Below are 22,806 nucleotides of genomic sequence, written 5' to 3' on the forward strand. Positions count from 1 at the left end.
GTTGTGATTGCGTATTGTCCTTGGTAACTTTGTATTCCCAGTTACCACATTCTATATTTCTTTCAGATTCTCATGAAAACAAAACGAACATTTTTTTGTTTCGTTTTGCCACTCTCCATTTAGCTGTAAGTCACTAAGATGTAACCATTTCATGATTTGAAAGCAATGTATAAAATCAAATATTTTATTTTTAAAATGAACTACTTTGCATGCTAATAAACTTAACTTCATGTTCAATTTAAAGTATTTTTGTCATTTAAATAATTGCTTACAGGGGCGCCTGGGTGGCTCAGTCGTTAAGCGTCTGCCTTCGGCTCAGGTCATGATCCCAGGGTCCTGGGATCGAGTCCCACATCAGGCTCCCTGCTCGGCGGGAAGCCTGCTTCTCCCTCTCCCACTCCCCCTGCTTGTGTTCCCTCTCTCGCTGTGTCTCTCTCTGTCAAATAAATAAATAAAATCTTTAAAAAATAATAATAATAATAATTGCTTACAAACTAGGAATCAGAAATAATAAGATACAGTTTTAGGAAGTTAGAATGGCTTTTTTTTTTTTAAGATTTTACTTATTTGTCAGAGAGAGAGAGAGCAAACACAAGCCGGGGGAGCGGCAGGCAGAGGGAGAAGCAGGCTTCCCGCTGAGCAGGGAGCCTGATGTGGGGCTCGATTCCAGGACCCTGGGATCATGACCTGAGCTGAAGGCAGGCACTTAACCAACTGAGCCACCCAGGCATCCCTAGAATGGCTTTTTGAAGTTACTTCTATGATTTATAACTTGAACGTTGAATGACAAAAGTACTTCAGCAAGGATTTTGAAAGATACGTTCAATGCGTATTTTCTAAATATTTGCTCCTCCATAAAATATTTTTGCAAAAGCTTCTTTAAAGACATTTTCATTGCATAGCCCTGTGGCCTCTTTTCTTTTCTCCATGCAGCTCAGATATTCTTTTCCTTTACACTACCCAGAATGTTTATTCCTCTGGAGATATTGTTCATGTTTGTTTTACTATCCTGGTATCTTGATATGTTTTTAATAACATATTCCATACCATTAGCCTTTGTAACTTAGAGAAGTTTCAAATGTTCATATGTTGTCTATAAAAAAATAATGATGCTTTTGCAAGCAGAATGGTGGTCATTAGTTTTGCCCATATGAAAGTGGAATGTGTCCTCCCTAAGCAAAATATAAGCTCACACTGTGCATAAAGACAACTCTTGTTTGCTTCAGGCAGGAGCATGTTTTATGGGGGAAAAAAATTTAAGCAGGCCATTAAGAAATATTCTTGTTCCCTTTTTAATGTCTTTGAGCTGCACGTGTGAGCAGAATTGTAAGGAATTTCTAGTGACTCATTCCTAGTTTTGGTCATCCTGGTGTTCTGTGAAGTTGTGTATATTAAAACCTCTATAAACAGCTCTCAGTAAAGCCTTGGCAATAGAGCTTGTCGCTTGTACCTATCAGAAATGTCAGATGCTTTTTTCCAACTCTATCACTAGCAAACAATATTGCATAGTTATTAAAATACGGGAATTAACTACAAAATCTGCAAGTGGCAAACATTGTTGTAAATCAACTAAGCAATTAGCATGAGATTTTTTAAGTGACTGAATACAAATTCAGAATTATGAAGTTATTATCTAATAACCCAACAAGTGATGTGAATAAATCCCTGCTAATATGAAAATTATCAAACCACTGAAATACTCTTTTCTACAAGCAGGTCTGTGGATCCTCATGCTAATGCACTTAGATTGATAAACTACAAGCATTCCAGTTGCTGAGGATTGTGCTTAGAGAATCTGTCATCCAAATGATCAGCAAATCGAAATCTGCAATTTGTTTTCTCTTAATAGGCAGACAGGTTTTCACCAGCTTAAACTCTGTTCTATTAATACTCTTCGAAACTAATTGCTGGAAAATGAATTTTAAAGGCAAGATTTTATCATTTCTTCCCTCCTCCCCCACCCCCTCACCCCACCATCTGTATAATAGAAGACTCAAAGCCACCTGTATACACTTTGGAAATATATGTTAAATAGGCACAGGCTATAATCTCCTGTCATTCATCTGCGTTGTTGCAAAGGACCCCTAGACCTTGCTTCTGCCACAATTCATTCTATACTCTGCTCTCAAAATTACTTTCTGATTATGCTGTTTCCCTTCCACAAAGTTCCAGTTCCCTGCCAAATAAAAGGCAAAAACCTTAATATGGCTTCAATGCCCTCCATTATCTGGTCTCACTTAACGTATTTTCTCCTTATTTTTGTTTATATTGCGTTATAACACCCATACAGAAAAAAAGCTCAGACCATTAATTAATGAAAAATAAAGTAACAGCCAGGCAACCACTGTCCAGATCAAAAAATAGAATGCTGTCATGACCAAAGGAGCCAGCTTTCCTTGTGCATCTTTCTGATCATATCCTTCCCAGCATCTCAGAGCTAATCACCCAGAGGTGATCACTTCTTTCATTTCCTTTATTGTATCTCCACCTGCGTGTGAATCCTTAAATACACTGTTAACTTTACCTGTTTATGAATGTTACGCAAATGGAATCAGACTGTTTTCTGCCAGGATTGCTTTTTTCACCCAACATTATTCTTTTAAAAGTCCATTTGTGTTATTGTGTATAGCTCCAGTTTCTTAAATTTTCAGCTGTTTAGTATTACATTGCATCCATATACCACAGTATATTTATCTTTTCCACGTTGATGGACATTTGGATTTTTATTATTTCCAGATTTGGGCTATTACAAACAATGTTGCTATAAACATTCTTGGGTATATATTTTGGTGCCCAAGATTCTCTAAGTGTTCATACCCAAGAAGTGAAATGGTTGGAACATTGCTGTACTTATCTTCATGCTAGATAAATATTTATGTAATACTCAAAAACAGGCAAAACTAACTTGCCTATAAATATCTCCATTCTCTGCTAGATATGTCAAGATGTTTTCTAAAGTGTTGAACCAATTTAAACACCCAGCAATAGTGAATGACTACTCCTGTTTCTTCATATCCTTAGCAATATTGGGGATTATCAGACTACCTCTCTTTCTGCTTCTCATCTCTTTACTCTTGATTTGGGATTTTCTAGTTGTTTATTCCTTTGCACTATGGGTATTAATTCTGAACTATTACAGGTCACTAATTCTCTCTTCATCTGTTTCTAATCTTCTGCTTAATTCAGTCATTAAATTCTTAACTTCGGACATTCTCTTTACTAATTCTTAAATTTCTGTTTAGTTCTTTTCAAATTGTGTAATGACACTTCATGTGGTTTCTAATTTCTTGTCAATGTGTCCCAGATGTCTTTTAGCATAGTAACATAATTTTTATAATATGCATCTGAAAATTTCAGTATCAGAGTCCTTGAAAGATCTATTCTTGTTGTATATTATTTCTTCCATTTGTATATATGAAATAGAATTTCATTTTACATGATAGCTTTGACTTTTGTTTTGAACATTGTATTCAAACAATTACTTAAAGGAATAATGTAAGACCTAAAATGCAGATACTTTCTCCAGAGAGTATTGTGGATTTATTTTTTTTCTGTCAGGCATCTGGGGTCTCTTCTAGTCTCATACCACTTTAAATAGCATTAAAATTTGAGACAAATTATGGAGACCTAGATTTTAATCCAAGGGTTGAAAAATTTGAGGTCCAAAGAAATGAAGTTGAAGTAAAATGATATATGATGACTTTCGGTTCTGTAACTTACTGTGTGATCTTGAGTTGAGACTTTTGTTCCTAATTTTTCTTATCTGTTAAAATAGTACATAGCCAGTAACCCCCAAAATGATGGTTTTCTTTTTTTTTTTATAGTTTCCGTTGTGTTTCTCTGGTGTTTTGTGTGTAATAGTTACGGTGTGTGTTGCTTTTGTTTTGTGTTATATTTTCTGAGTATGTGGCTTTTTCCAGACTATGATTATTTTGAAAGTGGTGGCCATGACTTTCTACAATATTGAGTATACTCGGTACTACACTCCCTATATTGAGTATAGTAACTTGGTGCTATAGCTGCTCAATTCATGTTAAATAGGTAAGTCAATGAATGAATAAATTTTGGAAATAGGTACATAGATGCCAAATTCAGTATTGCCATAGAGAAGGGAAAGTATCTTTTCTACTATAGGTCCTAGACCTTCAATCTAATTTCTATTGCTATGTTTACCTGTCCAATATATTGGCTGATTGTCCTCATAAAGCACAACTGGTCTATGTTAGGATTAACAAATAGTGATCCAAATCTGTTAAAGAGCTTAAAAACAAAGCCTAAAAACATCTATTCAGAAGAGAAGTGATAAGATGTAATAAAGGTTTATTTCAGTCATAAAATTTAAAGCATGTTCATTAATAATTTATCAGTCCTCTGTAAAAGAACCCTTAGGATAGCCATTTTTACTCTATACCTTTAATCAATTCTAGCTGATTTTTCTAGGACCAGATTTTGTCAACAAACCTTTGAAGGATCCATTTGCCTAGGTATTTACTTATAATATTGGAATTAAAAATAATTTTGAGAGGAAAATTTAGCATATTAAGGAAATATAATTTAGCATATTAAACAACTGTTCTAATGAGATAGGAGTAAAAATGAAAAAAAATAGTATTTCATATCAAAGCATACATTGGGATTATATTTTTGCCACACAGATCATTTAGTTTTGCAATACACTTAATTAGTATTCTTAATTGTTTAAGTGTCATCCTGAAGAGTGGTATTCAGCTTTCTGTTTATGAAATTGCTGTTTAACTTTAGAGGTTTATTAGATTTTGAAAACCCTGGATAAATAGAGAATACATACGATCCAAAATTACTGGTAAAGGAATCAGTCAAATAAGATCTTTCATGAATCCTCTTTACTTTGGTTTGTCAATAAATAGATGTTTAAAATATAGACTAATTCTAACTCTAAAATTCCAGAATTTCCTAATATTATTTGCATGCTTCTGAATATGATCTTCTTTTTGTAATTTATTTAATTCATTCTGATTCTAATGACCTCATGTCCTACTTCAAAGTATTTATACATTGCATAGGTCTATATTTTGTCCATACAACTGAATGTTCAGAAACAAATTCTGCCAATTATCTGAAAGATTATTATATATTTTTAAATATATAAATATTTAGAATCATCAAGATGTTCTGTATTTTACACATAATATTAAAGGATTGATTGAATTTTTACTTTTCTCTCATTTGATATCATTTAGATTAAACAAATCAGTATTACTTGAAATTTTTATTCATTCTCAAAACCTCTCTTCTATTGATCTATCTATCAGTGTTCATTAGCATCATATACTACTGTAATGGAAAAACAATCAGGAGCTTGACAACAAAAAAAGATCAAAATTTCTTTTTTTTCTTATGTTCTAGAATCCTAGAAAGTTACCGTCTGGTGTGGCCTTTCACATCTGAAGGGCATAGGCTTTTTCTATCTTGTTTCTCTACTCTGTGTGCTTTAAAACAGTTACCAGAGCCCCAGCCATTATGTATGTGTTCATTCCAGCTGGAATGAAGGAAGAAAGATGAAAAAACAGTTGCACAAAGTACCTGCTTACATTGCATTGGTCAGAATTAGTCACATGGTCTCCCCTTGCCTAAAAGGAGACTGTGGATTGTCTTTCTTCTCAGGTGCTACTATAAAAATATAGATGATAGATAGATAGATAGATAGAGAGAGAGATAGAGAGAGAGATAGAGATATACATATGCATACACATATACATATATATAATTAATGAGGAAGAGAACAGCTACTGCGGAACAAATAGCAGTCACTCCTTTATTTATTTACTGATTTATTTTACTCTAAGGTAAGATATAAATGGTTGACCAAGACCAAATTTTTAAAAAGAGAAAGCATCACTAGTTTAGAAAACCAAGATTTAAAAAAAAATATTACAAATACCAGAATATCAACATAGTTGTAGATGAGCATCAAACTTAGAACTGATTTTCTGGGTGTCCAAAGTGAAAAGGGATACCAAAATAATTAGTTATCTTATTTTAATTATTTAGAGAGCACTACTGAAGCAAAATGAAGCGCTCTTGGCTCTGAACAATTCAAAAATTTATCTCATGGTAATTTTTGAGGGGAAAACTGAATGTTATGGTGGACAATATTGCTATAGTAGATACAGTGATTTTATAAGACACTTTGTGTCTTTGACTAAAAGCCAAAGTATAGTATTATTTTACATCTCAGTGAAGGTTCACCTGTGAGTCTCTAAGGAAAAATGATCCAAGGATAAAATCTTTGGGTTTTCTGGCTTAAACCCAGAATAGATTTTAAACTGCCCGGAGGGCTAGATAGACATATATATATGAACGGTTATCTGTAAATATTACCGTTCTGAGAGGTTTCTGAGCAAGTTTAGGAAATTAAGGAATAGATTATCTAATTTTCTATAGTCTGCCAGCATGTTTCAAACCAATTGAGCTTTCTTAACACCAGGTGTTCTAAAAAGTGAAAGGAGCCTATTTGTTAACTGTAAGAGGACAAAAGCACAAAATGATAAAAGAGGTGGAAGCAGAAGCCAATTTGCTAAATTTACTAAATTACACAGTTTACCAAAAACTTAAGTGAATTTCTCATAGCAATGGTAGAGAAGCTATTTTTGCAATGAAATGTGTGGTTATATCCACATTTCAAAATTACTTATCAAATAACTCCCAGTAAATGTTATGTTATAAATTCTGGTGAAATTATGTTTCTTAGAATTTTTTGTTCTTTTCAGAGAGTTTATGTAGAGTGTATCTGTGACGTGGCTGGAGCTAGAGGGTATTATGCTAAGCAAAATAAGTCAGAGAAAGACGAGTATCATATGATCTCACTGATATGAGGAATTTGAGAAACAAGACAGAGGATCATAGGAGAAGGGAGAGAAAAATGAAACAAGATGAAACTGGAGAGAGAGACAAACCAAAAGAGACTCTTAATCTCAGGAAACAAACTGAGGGTTGCTGGAGTGGAGGGGGGTGGGAGGGATGGCGTGGCTCTGTGATGGACATTGGGGAGGGTATGTGCTATGTTGAGCGCTGTGAATTGTGTAAGACTGATGAATCACAGACCTGTACCCCTGAAACAAATAATATATTATATGTTAATAAAAAAAAAAAAAAAAAGATGGTCAAAAGTACAAGCTTCCAGTTACAAAAATAAGTCATGGGGATGTAATGTACATGTGGTAACTATAGTTAATAATACTCTATTGTATATTTTTGAAGTTTCTGAGAGTAAATCTTGAAAGTTCCCATCAGAAGAAAAAAATATCTAACTATGCATGGTGATGGATGTTAACTAGACTTACTGTGATCATTTTACAATATATACAAATATCAAAACATTATGTTGTACACCTGAAACTCAATATAATGTTATATGTCAATTATACTTCAATAAGAAAATAAAAAGTAAATATATTTGGCACAGGGAAAAAATATTATTTTACATATTTTTGACATACATAGATAATAAATGCCTCAGGATACAATAAATTTATGGTTTCTTAAATATAATTTTATTATTGATGAATTGTAGATTAGTCCTATAGTGGCAAGAAAAATGAACTCATGGCCCCTGAAGTTTTATAGTCACTTTCATGTAATATTTGATATAGTAGTAATTAAATGAGAGATGAAAAGAAATGCAGTGATTAACATTGTTCAATACTATGACACATTAATAACGCATAAGTTATATTTCTAAGTTAATTCTCTCAAAGTTCAAAAGCAATTTTTAGGCTGTGTCTAAGCAAAACTCTTTGAAGAATTAATTTTTGCTTTTGGGGAGCACTATAGATTGACATCAAGGATTTCTCTTATTTCCATATAGGAAGAACCTTTTGTAATGGTCTCTGAAAATGTTTTGGGTAAGCCGAAGAAGTACCAGGGCTTCTCCATTGATGTTTTGGATGCCTTATCTAACTACCTGGGTTTTAACTATGAAATTTATGTTGCACCGGATCACAAGTATGGAAGCCCACAAGAAGATGGGACATGGAATGGCTTGGTAGGAGAACTAGTCTTTAAGGTAAGCATTTATTTATCTATCTATCTACCTATCTACCTATCACCTCTCCAATGATTGAACCATAACTCCTGGAAATTAATTTCATATAAAATAAGTGCAAGGCAGAGCATTAGGTGGTGATGTTGAATGCAAAATCAGCAAAAGTTGCAGCCAGTACTATTTTATGAACTTTGTGTAGAGAAAAACTGATGAGAAAAATAAAGGTTGATTTTAAAATATTTCTTATAATAGAAAAGTATCTATAAAAAAGTCCTTACTTTTGCCAAATTTACACTCCATTTTGTCAGTATATGATACACAATGAAGTCACAATGTAATTTACAAACACAATTCGTATCGTTTTCTTAAAAAGAAAATGCAATGTTATTTGCAAAAAAATAAAACAATTAGGGACTAATCATTTAGTTTCAGGATCTAGGTGAGGTAGATCTATCCTTACTGATATATGTCTCCTTGTTTAATTTTTCAAAGAGGTGCTTAAACTTCTTTGTTTATCTCTATTTCTGTCATTTTTGCTTCATTTTTTTTGAATCTCTGTTATTAGGTGCCCACAACTTTATAATTATTATGTCTTCCTGATGAATTTTTGAATAGTTGGGTTCAGGTTTATAATTCACTATTTGATTTATATATGTCCCATTTTTCTCTCTGTTCTTTCTTTTTTTGCCTCTCTTTTGGTTAATTGAATATTTTTAATACTTGACTTTATTTCTTCTTTTGACTTTTTACTGTATCTCTTTGTATTTCTGTTTGTGTGGTTAGTATAGAGATTATAATATATATTCTTAGTTTGTAACATTCTATCTAGTTTAATATCATACCACTTCACATTTTTAAAAAGGCATAAGTTTGTAACAATATGATTTCATTTATACCACCCTATCCTTTATGCTATTGTGGTCATAATTATTATTTCAGAACTCCACAGTAAAATATAATAGTTTTTTAATTTAAACTTTCAGTTCTCTTTTATAAATATAGAGAGAAAAAAAGTTTCTGGTATTTAACCATTTATCCATTATTTCTAAGGTTTTTCACTTATTTCTATGTATCTGAGCTCTTTTCTGCCATCATTTACTTCAGAAGAACTTCTTTGGAATGTCTTGAAGTGTAGTCCTATAAGTGCCTCTCACCTTTTTATTTTTTTTACCTTAAAACATCTTTATTGCCCTCAGTTTTGAATGATATTCTTAGTATGTATGAAACTCTGAATTGACAGTTTTTCTTAATGTTAATCATTTTATAGATGTCTTTCTATAGTCTTTTGCCATATATTGCTTCTGATGAGAAGTTAGACATCATTTGTACTTTTGTTCCTTTTTTTAGTGTGGGGCGGCCTTTTTTACATTTTTTTTTTTTTAATTTTTGATGTTTTGATGTGTAACTATGATCTGCCTACGTGTGGTTTTCCTTGCATTTATACTCCTAGGGATTCACTGAGCTTCCAGGATATGTTTCATAAAATCTAGTAAATGTTGACAATTCTTTCTATAGTTATTTTTTTCTACTCTTTTCCCTTTCTCCTCTCTCTTTAAGACTCAGAGAATATTCAAGTTAAACCTCTTAATATTGTCTCTATGTCACTGAGGTGTTATTTAATTTCTTAAAATATTTTTACTCTCTGACTTTTACATTAAATCATTTATCTTGATCTGCTTTCAAGTTTACTGATTCTTTCTTCTGCAATCTCCAATTTTCTGCTAAGTTCATGTAGTAAATTTTTATTATTTTAGGTAGCTTATTTTCCGGTTCCAGAATTTGTTTTTTTTTTAAATAATTTCCATTTCTCTTCTGAGATTCCACATCTATTTATTATGATCATCTTTTCTTGTAAATCTTTCATCATACTCATAACAGCTGCTTTAAAGTCCTTGTCTGCTACAAGTTCAACATCTTTGCCATCTCCAGATAGATTTATGTTGACTGCTTTTTCTGTTAACCATAGGTACATATTTTTCTAGTTCTTCTCGTTCCTGTTTTGTCAGATTTGATTGGATACTGACCATTGTGGTTGATACATTATGAAGACTTGAGATTATGTCTCTGAGATTGCATACTCTGAAGAAGACTGATTTTTGTCTTAGTAGGTGGTTATTATAGGTTTCCCCGAACTTGTGGAGGTTTGGTTTTACATGTTGTTAAATCAGGTCTTTTTTATTTTCTTTAGTTTTTAGGGAAAATCAATTGGTTTTAGCAATCCTTATGTTCTTAAGCATAGCCTTCTGGAGTTTCTATGAAAAGACTGTGGTTTTCATCAAACCCTTGTGACTTAGAGGGACTCAAAATTTTATCTCTATCTTCCCTGTCATAAGCAGTAATTATAATCTTTGTTCAGCTCTTTTAGTCTTCTGGTTGTTGCTTTCTGCTGATTTTTTAAAAAGTCATCCTCATGCATGTGCAGTTTAGGAGTCAACCAAGGACTTGAGGGAAGCTTATTCACAAACTTTTTGGCTCATTCTTCCATGACTCCCTCCTTTCTGTGATTTCCCTTTTAATTTCTGGCCACCTGGCTGCCTCAGACTCCATCTTCTGACACTTTAAACTAATAAGACTATGACGTTCTGTCTGAGCTCTAGTACCTCTTGTCATCTAAACTGAGGTGGGTCTTCAATAAATAAGCCATATAAAAGTGGATCTCATCTATTGCAATTACCATTTTTAAGAGTCAGATACCCTTCACTTTCTTCCTGTTTGGGGTTTATCTCTAGTTCTTTTAACTTGTGTGTTTTTAAACTTGATACAGAATTTATGATTGTTATTCTTTGTTGGGTTAATCCAGAAAAAACTATCTGATCATTGCCAGAACTGGAATTATTTCTGAAATACTTAAATGTATTCAGAAAGCTAAAGGATCTGAATAAGTTGTTTCCAAGACATGGGGAAGAGAAAAAAATAAAAGGTTTTGAAGGCAGTGGTAGGAAAAATAATAATGCTATTTTTACATCCGTTAAAATCTTACTGAGTTTGTTTTATTTATTAAACCAATTACACATGGACTCTTATTTGAAAAACATTACTAGCAATATTTTCAGTAGGAAAGGGGGAATGATCAATTCTCAATCCTCTTATTGAAACCATGATAATTTATCTTATATTCCTATATTAAAAACCCATAAACCCTTTGTATTCTGCCTTTGTATCTCTGAGAGGTCCTACCTGATCTGAACCCAGATAAACAATTATGTTAAAACAAAGGATAAAGAAAAGCACAGGCATTATTAAAAGGTGTTATAAAAATTGCTTTATAGAGATAATGGATAAAATTCTTAATGAGGTATTATGCTAACAAACTTCATTTGCTAAATGCAAGTTACCAATAAAAAAGCATGAGAATTAGTCTAATGTTGATGCTGTTTTTAGACTTGTGGGCTTGCTCCAGTTAGTTACATTTTTGAGACTTGCTTTATCACCTTTGAAGGGAGGAAATACAAGAATGTTAATGCAAAGATTACTTACAACTATAACTTAAAAAAAAACTTTAAGAATTTATTATGTAACAACCACACATAAGCAATAGTATGCTAGCATGTAAGAGCATGTCATTACTGTATGATAACTTAAAGTTCAGCACAATCCTTTTAGAAGGCTAAAATTTAGGCTTAAAGAAAGCAACTGACAAATGATTTTTAGCCGGAAAAATTATAACTCTACTTATTGCAACTAGATTTTTATTTTATTCACAGAGATATTTAGTCATTCTGACCAGGCTTTGAGTACTTAGATATTTCTCAGGTGCAGAAGAATAAGCCTACCTAAAAGTTTGTTTGAGAAGGCAAATATAGGGAAAAAAATCAAGAAAATGTGGTGTCATAAAAGCCAACGGAAGACATTTTAAGGAGGAAAGGGCAGTCAGCATTATAGAATGACTGCCAAGATGTTGAGGGTACATAACATTTTCCTTAACTTTATTCTATTACTAATAGATACGTAAATTCTAATTTTCAGAAATTAAAAATGTGAATTCAATTATACAAATGATAATTCAGTAAAATATCATAAAGTAATTTAGATTATCCAACAAGATTCATCATATTGAAATTTTCTTCAGGATTATTTACCCCTGTAAAGCAAAATAACACCATTGAAATGGCATAATAATGTTATGACAGAGCTCCAGAAAAAATGAGTGTATTACGTTATATATTTTCTGTTAGTGTAGACATTTTTCATGAATCTAACTATATTTTAAATAACAGTAAACACAGTTGACACTTAAAGAACATGGGTTGAACTGCATGGGTCCACTTAATTGTTTACCTTCCTAAGAGAAAACCAAAATTAAAAGAATGTTTCTAGGAGTCTGTCATGATGATTATGGACAGACTATCACATTACAAAAGAGTCAAAGAAGAAACAAGGAAAGTTTCTGAGTTATTTGATTTTTCCAGGGGTGGCACCCAAGTTTCAGAGTTGGGTTGATCTCATGTTAAAGGATCTTTCCATTAAAACCAGAAGTCAGGGGTTCAGTACATAACATAATTTTTAGAGAAGAAAGTAAAGCCAGAGAGAGCAAATAATTCCAGCAAATAAATATATATATGAAGTCTATTTTAAAAACTAAGAATGTTCCTCATATTGATGGCTAGTATCAAAAAGGGAAGATATAACAAGCAATGGTGAGGATGTGGGGAAAAAAAAAAAAAAAACACTTGTACACTGTTGGTGGGAATGTAAATTGGAGCAGCCGCTGTGGAAAACAGTATGGCGGTTCTTCAAAGAATAAAAATAGAAATATCATTTGATCCAGTAATTCCACCACTGCGTATTTACCTAAAGAAAATGAAAACACTGGGGCACCTTGGTGGCTCAGTCAGTTAAGCGTCTACCTTCACCTCAGGTCATGATCCCAGGGTCCTGGAATGGAGCCCTGTGTCAGGCTCCCTGCTCAGGGAGTCTGCTTTTCCCCTCTCCCTCTGCCCCTTTCCCTGCTCATGCACTCTCTCTCTCTCTCTCATAAATAAATAAATAAATAAATAAATAAATAAATAAATAAATAAAATATTTTTAGAAAATGAAAACATTAATTTGGAAAGATATATGCACCCTTATATTTATTGCAGCAATATTTACAATAGCTAAGACATGGAAACAACTTAAGCATCCATCAGTAGATGTATGGATAAAGAAGATGTGGTGTATATACACAATGGAATATTTCTCAGCCATAAAAAAAAGAAAAATGAGATCCTACCATTTGTGATAACATGGATGGGCCTATGCTAAGTGAAATAAGTCAGAGAAAGACAAATACCATATGATTTCATTTATATGTGGAATCTAAAAAACAAAACAAATGAACAAACAACAATCAAAAACTAAATGTGGCAAAGTCTCCTCTATTCCTCATCTGCCTTACTAGTTTTATAACTTACTGTAATTAATATGTTCTTAAAATTTATGAGAACTCAGGTCTGGCCAAAAGATGTTTCAATATAAAATAGAAAATTGAGAGATATGTTCTTACCAGAACAGGAGAACTTGTTAGGGGTGAGTTAATGTGACTGATAAAGTATTTTCTTCTGGTTTAAAGGGGAAGAACAAAATTGGGAAGACTGGAGAGAACATTATATAGGAAATAACAAGTATATAAACTTTAGGATAGAAATACAAAAAAAATTAGGAAAACAGCTGGGTGTTCTATTATTTAGGTTCATACCTTACTTGAATTATACTAGAAGACTTTTTAAGGAGCAAACTGATACAGGTAGCTTGACAGGAAATAAATTTCCATATTCTCAATTTCTATAAGTAATCTTTTCTAAAAATGATCTACCTGAAAACATGACCTTGGTGTTTCTTATTTCCCTTATCTTTTATATAATCACCCCTCTCCTACTTTATAAAATAAGGGCTTATCTTTCATGCATACAAAATCTTTTTATGACATGTGGCTCTGGGTATAAATATTCTCTGATGCACCAAACTAAGGCACAATAGAAACACTGGTGTCACTACATCCTTTTATAAGTTAGATGCTTTTATCTAAAAAAAATTAAAAGCAACTGTAAAAGAAAGTAAAAGAATTTACTTAAGTTGTCAAATGCTAGATCATTAAAAAGAATTTTTTTTTTTGATGAAGAGATCACAATGATTTTCCACATACAGCAAGGAAGAATTTCAAGGAATTGAACGGCATTGCTAAAAACAAAACAAAACAAAACAAAAAACTCCTTCCATTTTCTTTTATTCATTCATTTGGACAAGGTTTCTATAAAATGAAAATATATAGCATAATGCTCACTCCTACTTCATTCAAACCATAATTAATATTGACTCATGGGATGTTCAAATTAATTAAAAAATAAAAGCTCTATCAACATCATAAAGTTTCACTTTTATGGCCAATGAATCAATGTACTGTATACAAATATAATGATGACTCAGTTCAGAAGAAATGTTTTACACCTGAAATTTCTGGTCACAGGTCATATGAGATTTTAATTTTAATTTGCATACATATATTTGTTGCAAAAAATATATATAATTTGGTGACCAAAAGAAGGCTAAAAGCACACATTTATATTATATTTGGATAAAACTTTTGTGAAAGTAGAATGAAATATAAAGAGAATTCAAAAATTCTTAAGAATAATGTAAATGTTTCTCCTATTAGAGAAAAGTGGTGGTGTAAATCACTATGATAGTTGAATACATTTTAAAGAATGACTTGACAGTTTTATTTTAAATTGTCAATATTTACAACAGAACACACATAAGTCAGTATCCAGTCAGGAAAACAGAAACCACTCCTGAAATTGCAGAGAGAAGAGATTTAATACAGGGATTGATCACAAAGACATTAGAAGGAATGGAAAAACAAAAGAGAAGGAGTACAATAAAAGGTATCAGGAATCACTACTGGTCCAGTTAACTGTATCTCCTAAAGAAGATACACAGGGCTCAACCAGGGCTGCCACAAAGATGCTGCTCCTGCATCAGATGCCGGGGTCAGGGATCACCTCCTGCCACTGCTGCTACAGCCCCTGAAATAACCATTTAAAACAGAAGGCTCTGCTCTTTCTTCCTTCTGACATCCTCAGCAGCTTCACTCTGGTAGAAATTAAGAAGAAGCCAGATGGCAGAGGAGCCTGGGGAAAGTAGTGTGCAGATTCCTATCCCTATAAGGCTCACAGTACATAGCAGAGTAAAAATGGAAAGGGTGGGATTGAGAGAAACAGATAAATGACCAATTCTGTCTAGAAGCTGCACACTTTGCAGTTGTCTAAACAAAGTAAGCTTAATATGTCGATTATAAACATGAAGAGGTACATAGTTTAAAAATTCCTTTGGGGGTTATAGGAAGAAAAATGTTTGATCTTTCTTCACCCTAACTGATACCAAGTGTTAAATTATATGGCAGGAGTTTCACCCCCAAGGAAAACAGATATAACAATGGAATAAAGCCAGAACTCAGGAAACAGAACAGAAGGAAGAGCAAGCAGAGTAAATTATAGATCTGTAAAATTGGGATGAAATATTTATACTTAGCATGTAACTAATTACAGTAATGTTTCAAAGTTAAAATAGCCCTATCTAGAATCTTATCTCCCATTTCTAAAATTCTAGAACAATACTGGGCCTTTTTGTCACTTTTCCTCCTTTCATAGTTTCACAAGCATAAAAAACCTTTCCAAAGGTAGATATATCATAATAGTGAAATTGATAATAAGAATAGACACTATTTAGTGATTATAGTGCCAATAATGTCATTTCCTGAGGAACAGGTGTCCCCAAGACTGAACAGAAGAAATCATCTGCACTGGCTATACAGGTTTCCTCATTTTTAATGGTTGACATGAAGTTTTACAGTTCTTTAGTCTTTAAAGGTAAATATATTTCTATCACAGATATTTTAATTCATCAATGCATTCACCATAAAAAACATATATTTATATGGTTGCTTTGTAAATATTTTTAAACATATGCCACTTAAAAGTATTAATGCCATAGTCAAGGTACAATGGAGGAATGCCAAGTGTGAATAAGATAAAAGCATCTATAATAAACACGTTTCATTGGTGGTCTCTATATTCTATGCAGTAAGTTAGGCACTAGAGACATAAAGATAAATAGAGCATGGTTCTTACCCTTACGGCCCTCTTAGCCTAATGGGAAACGTAGACATTAAACATAACTACAATACAGTGCAGTTAAGTGCAAAGTTAGAGGCATGCGTGGAACACTGTGAAAGCCATGACAGTAAGGTGGAGGTAAACTTAAGAAAAGGAGATGTGCATACTCATGACAGTGTCATAAGTTGTATCATCCAGGTGAAGTGGGGTTGGCAAAAAGCAATGGATATCTACTGACAGACAAGGGAGTGTAGTCAAAGGAGAAAGGTGAGAAATAGCATGGTGAGCAGGCCAAGATTAAGGAGACCTTTATAGCATTCCAAGCAAGGATATGATGATTTGGATGTGTTTGTAGGATATTCACATATATAGAGGACTCTGAATCTCACCAAAAAGGCCCAATAAGAGACATATATTTAGAAGTCATAAGCCTATGAGTGGTAGTTGGTAACACGAAAATGCATGAGACTGCCAAGAAGAAATCATACAGTAAGAAGATTGCTAGGCTGATTTTAGGATGAAACCCTGAAGAAGAACCACCACTTAAGAACTGATAGAAAAGAAGAGTTTATGAAGAAAAACAACAGAATAATTCAGAGAAGCATAACCAAACCATAGGAGAAGAGGTCAGTTAGGCTAAGAGAGCTTATAAAAAAAAAAAAAAAAAGCCATGACTAGCAATGTCAAAAATTTCTAAGTCATAATTACTGTCAAATGTCTACTAGGTTGGCTCTTTGGAGGTTGTTGGTGACCTAAGCCACAACTCTTTTGGTAGCAGGGGTGAGGGAAGAAGCCAGACTGCCAAAGAAGATGGAAAAATTTGGAAGTGAAAAAGTGAAAGCAACATGTGTCTATACTACTCTTCCAGAATGTTTGGGTGGGCATAAAAAGAGAGAAAGAGATAATAGTTCAAAAGGTCACTGGTTGGTAGAGTTTTTGTTGGTTCGTTTTTAGATTAAGAGAAACCTGAGTATAATTATAAACTGAGAAAGAAAAATAAAGAATGAGAATATAATGTAAGAAAAGGAAGTTAATATGTGAAAGATAGAGATCCCAGGGAAGTTACAATAAAAGCTTAGATTGGGAATCACTTTTAATGGGGTAAAGATGTTTCTTTGATACTGAAAAAAACATTTTAAGAATGTGTCCGATAATACTTAAATTTACAGACAAGAGGTTGGGAGCTTGAGAAAGATCATATCTCATCACTTCAAATGTCTTGATAACAATAGGAGATGAAGTCTGTTGACAGTAATGGAGACAGGTATTATGAAATAGTCTACAAGAAAGTGGGAGGCTTTGAAATAGCTATTGAGGGAATTGATAGTGACTGCTAAATCAAAATAGATAAAAGGATGGATCAGTGTTGCTGAGGATTGAGCAAAAGTTTATATAAGACTGACACTTTTCATTGCTGCCAGGACTAGCAGCAATATGTGACTAAACAATAGTGTGACTTTCTTTAGCCAGGATTAAATGCCCAAGTGTAAAAGCAATGTGACACTAAATAATAGCGTGACTTTCTTTAATGCCCAAGTGTAAGAGCAGAGAAGATTAAAACATCCATATCAAGTTTGAGATATGGTGGATAAACTTGGCAAGGAATGAGATTAAAGAAAAGCAAAATATTCAAGGAAGCATGGTCATGACTAAGGAGATAGACCTGGATAAAATTTTGGAAAAATTAATCAGAATGTCAAGATGAGGTTGAAAACTAGAGAAAGTATAAATGAAGATATAAAAGAACTAGTAGGATGGAGATAGGTAACCAGAGAATGAAATCTAGAAGTTCTAGGGATAAAATGTAGATTCTGACCTTGTAGATAATGGCAGAATATTACAGGAGACAAAAGGAATTGCAGTTTAAAATGGCCTAAAATGGGGCGAGAGGAAGGATGAATAGGTGGAGCCCAGGGGATTTTTAGAGCTGTGAAACTGTTCTGTATAATACTATAGTCGTAGATCCATGACATTATGTATTTGCCAAAACCCATAGAAGGAGTGCACCTTAATGTAAACTAAAGACTTCAGTTAATAATGCATCAGTATTGGTTAATCAGTTGTAACAAATATACCACACTAATGCAGATGCTAATAACAGAACAAAACAAAACAAAAAAACTGTACTCAGGGAGAGACATGCCAGAGAAAGGGAGTGGTATATGAGAACTTTTTGTACTTTATGCTCAGTTTTCCAGTAAACCTAAAATTGCTTTAAAGAACAAAGTCTGAGGGTTGCTGGAGTGGGGGGTGGGGTGGCTGGGTGATAGACACTGGGGAGTGTATGTGCTATGGTGAGCGCTGTGAATTGTGCAAGACTGTTGAATCACAGATCTGTATCTCTGAAACAAATAATGCAATATATGTTAAGAAAAAAAAAAGAAGAAGAAGAAGATAGCAGGAGGGGAAGAATGAAGGGGGGGAAATCAGAGGGGGAGACGAACCATGAGAGACGATGGACTCTGAAAAACAAACTAAGGGTTCTAGAGGGGAGGGGGTGGGAGGATGGGTTAGCCTGGTGATGGGTATTAAAGAGGGCACGTTCTGCATGGAGCCCTGGGTGTTATGCGCAAACAATGAATCATGGAACACTACATCAAAAACTAATGATGTAATGTATGGTGATTAACATAACAATAAAAATTTTTTTTTAAAGAATAAAGTCTATTTTTAAGAAATGGCCCAAAATAATTGCTGTGCAGAGCATCTACATAGATACTGAAATCTGTTAGGAGGTTGGTATGTTTGGGGGTGAAAAGGAATAATTAGCCAGGTCTCAAAGTTTTCAATGCATGAGAAGAAAATATTGTGACATCTGTCTGGTGGAGGTGATAAGAAAAGTCTCCTTCAGAAAACGCACACATGCAATTGACAAAACAAAACAAAATGGAAGTAGAGCATGCATAGAGTCTCACCAAGAAGAACAGAAATCAGGTTTCTTGAATATCTGAGAAAACAGACCAACTTCATGGCCTCTAGTAAATCACAAAAATGATGGAAGTGAATTTCACTTTCTGGAAATTCTCACTCAAAATAAGGATAAATTTTTGCCCAAGGCATCCTCAGGTTCTTGATATTTTTCTATGCCTCCTTTGTTCATCTCCATTCCCATTTTCTGTGATCCTGCACATGGATAACAGGTTATTGTTATGGAAGGTCATGGCACCTGGCCAACTGGTTCACTTCAATACCACAGTAGCTAATGTCATCAACAGAGCCTTCACTGATTCTCCAATGATGTTTAATTCATTGGATATTGATTCTTTATTTTGATCTCCATTGTTGCGATTACAAACATTTTCCATACGTTTCAAATTTCTATTCCTAGTCCCACTCTCCATCCTTGACATCTTTTTCATTTTTAGTGTTAAAACTCATGTTTTACTGCAAAGACTGAGAATCTACTGTCAGTCCCTAGTTTTTTTACTTTTCAGCCTCCAAATCCTTGCACTTATTCTCTGATCCTTAGTGGCAACACATAACCTTTGGATTGAAACAGACATTAGTTGTGGATCCTGGTAACACATAGTTAGCCATGTGAGCCTCCATGAGTTTTTAATCTCTTTGAGTTGCAGTGTCCATATCTGTGGAATTCAGTTTTTGTGAAGATTAATAGAAAATGAATTAGGAATGTGTTGCAGGGAAGTCAAATAGGCCTCATCTTATCTGCTGACTCTAATAGATTGTAAGATCTTTCTCAGGTACTGTGTTAAAAAAAATAAAGAGTTCAAGGTATGTTTTGAAGGTAGATGGCAAGATTTGCTGATAGATTAGATGTGAAGAGCAAAGAGAAACAGGATTTGCTGGTAGATTAAATGAGGAAGAGCAAAGAGAAAGAGCAAAGCCAAAGATATCTTCTCACTCTATCAAGGCTTTATATCTTATCTTTTCAGCCCCAGAAGCAGCAGAAAAAGACTTCCTTTGTTCCCATGTTTCCCCATTTCTGACTCCACTCAATACCTTACTTCTAGCCATGGTCCTCTCTCCTCTGGATTGTAGCCATAGAGTTCCCATAATTTGCCTTTTCCCATTCTTGAGTGTCTTCAATATATTATAATTTACTTTTTTGTTTTTGTTTTTGTTTTTTTGTATTTATCAATGTCTCTTCTAAGATTTTTTTTCTTTTTTAGTATATATTTTTAACACAGAAGCCAGAGTGATCTAGTCACTCCTCTGCTGAAAGCCATTTGATAGCCTTCCCATCCTACTCAGTGTAAAAACCATCCTTAAAATTATCTGTATATTCTACTCTCCCCACCACCTTTATGATCTTATTTATCCCTCTCTCACTTATCATGCTGCAGGCCCACAAACTTTCTTCCTCACACTTGCTGAAGTTGGCCTTTTGTACCTCAGTCCCATCTTCCTATAATGCTCTTCCCCAGATATCTCTCTTTCTCCACCTCATTTTTTCCAATCTCTGCTGACAAGTTATGAGAGAGGCCTTCCACCGCACCCTATTCGAAGCAACTCTTACCCTCTGCACTACCTATTCCCTTATCCTGTTTTATTGTAATTTGTAACACACATCACTGTCTCTCTATGTACCTATTCTTTAATATGTCTTCCCCTAATAAAATGTAAGCTTGATTGAGGCAAAGATTTTATACATTTGGTTTAACACTGAAAACTCACTATCTAGAAAATATTTGTACTTAAAAGAATGAAAAGCAGTCAAATGATATTTTAAGACATTCATTATATAATAACACTCCCCTAACTAAAATCTTTCAATGGCATCTCATTGTTCTTTAATTAAATCAATCAGCCTATCATACCCTGCTCAGTTTGGCCTTATTTGAAAGAAATTTCCATCCTTATTGAGAGGCTAAACTTGGGCTTTTGCAACTATCATTTTAAGCTTTTAGCCCATGGATTATATAATTCCTTATATTCAGTCACTCCTACTTCACTATCATTGAATTGAGAGTGGGACCATTTACTGGCATAGAGAAAACTAAGGAAAGAAATATTTGGGTGGAGAGTGGGGAGTGTGGAATCCAAACTAACATTTTGGAAATGAGTAAAAATAATAACTAACATTTTAAAATAGCCAGATACTATTCCAAAGCATTATGGGTACTGACTCCTTCAATCCTCATAACAATTCTGTGAAATCTATATAACTGTTAATCCCATGACACAAATAAGAAAACCCAGGGACAGAGAGTCTAAGCAACTTGCTCAAGGTGCACAGCTAATTAGTAGAAGAACTAGAATATGAGTGGAAATTGTTTGACTTCAGAGCCCATTCTCGTAACAACTTTTTGGAGTTGTCCAAACAGAAAATAAAACAGGTAATTTGAAATACAAGTCTAGAATTCAGGTAAGGAATCTGGGGTGGACAGATACATCTGAGGCTAATCAGCATGGAGTAAAATTTAAATTGCCCCTCTACCTTCCTTTATTCTTATTTCTTCAATCTCTTTCACATCTTTGCTCCTTCCTCACTGCTGAAAACAGATTCAAGAATTCTCTATCTTAAAAATAACCTTCCTGTATTTTCCAAGCTAGATTAATTAGGTGCCTTTGATTACAAATGACAACCCAGCTGAAGTTAAAAGAGTTGGAGGCACCTGGGTGGCTCAGTCCGTTAAGTGTCCAACTATGGTTTCAGCTAGGCTCTTGTCATGATCTCAGGGTCATGACCTCAGGGTCATGAGATCAGCCCCACCTCCACCCTGAAAGGGGGCCTACTTGAGATTCTCTCTCTCCCTCTGCTTCAGCCCCTCCACACACCCCCGCTGGTGTGTCTGTGTGTGTTCTTTCTCTGACTCTCTCAAAATAAATAAATAACATTTTTTAGAAGGAAGGAAGGAAGGAAGAGAGAAAGAAAGAAAAGACAGTTGAGTGGTCCACAGCTATCCAGGGAGGAGATCCAGGCCCATTTCCTCAGGCCTTGTGCTCTCTCTCTCTCTCTCTCTCTCTCTCTCCATCTCTCAACACTGCTTTCCTTTGTGTTGTCTCAATTCTCAGGCAGGCTCTCCTTTGTTGTTAGCAAAGTGAGTTTTCGGCAGGTCCAGACTTAGATTTCATTCTTTTATCTATCTCAGTATGAACACAGATTCTCTTTTACCAATAGTTCTAACAAAGAACTTCAGCTGTATAGACATGTCAGTGCTGAGCCAGCGGCCAGGAAGGGCAGCGCCCTCGGTGCCAGGCCGGCACCATGTGGCCAACTTGAGCACGGAGGCTCAATGTCATACATGAGGTAAGCATCGGGGAATGCCGATTCCCCAAGAAAATTGGGATGCTGTTAGCAGAATATGGGGACACTGGATATCACACAGGCAAAACAAAAGATATCCCTCAGGGGTTTAAAATAATGTAATAAATTACATGGAAACTATTAGTAGTTACATGTACCCAAAAATTTAAATCATCAATAAATCAAAAACTATAATAACTAAATTGAATTACAAACAACAGGCCAGAAAATATTTTCAAAAGTGTGATGGATTGTTAGCATCACTGCTTCACTGCTACATGGAGGTCATAAAATCCATAAGAAAATACTAAGACTGGATGCCTGGGTGGCTCAATCGGTTAAGTGCCTACCTTCAGCTCAGGTCATGATCCCAGGGTCCTGGGATTGAGTCCTGCATCGCTCCCTGCTCAGTGGGGAGCCTGCTTCTCCCTCTGCCTGTTGCTCCCCCCGCTTGTGCTCTCTCTCTCTCTGACAAATAAATA

General features: G+C 34.3%; 1 protein-coding gene across 4 annotated transcripts in view; it reads left to right on the plus strand.

Annotated features, from left to right (window-relative positions):
- Positions 1-22,806, plus strand: part of GRID2 (glutamate ionotropic receptor delta type subunit 2) — a 1,428,484-nt gene that overhangs the window by 1,086,552 nt on the left and 319,126 nt on the right. For all 4 annotated transcript variants that reach the window (XM_032400835.1, XM_032400836.1, XM_032400834.1 and 1 more), the window contains exon 10: positions 7,847-8,044. In XM_032400835.1, the coding sequence (XP_032256726.1) occupies positions 7,847-8,044 (198 nt within the window). The remainder of the gene's footprint in view (positions 1-7,846; positions 8,045-22,806) is intronic.

The sequence above is a fragment of the Phoca vitulina genome, unplaced genomic scaffold (assembly GCF_004348235.1).
Source record: "Phoca vitulina isolate PV1807 unplaced genomic scaffold, GSC_HSeal_1.0 scaffold3, whole genome shotgun sequence".
Classification (NCBI taxonomy): Eukaryota; Metazoa; Chordata; class Mammalia; order Carnivora; family Phocidae; genus Phoca; species Phoca vitulina.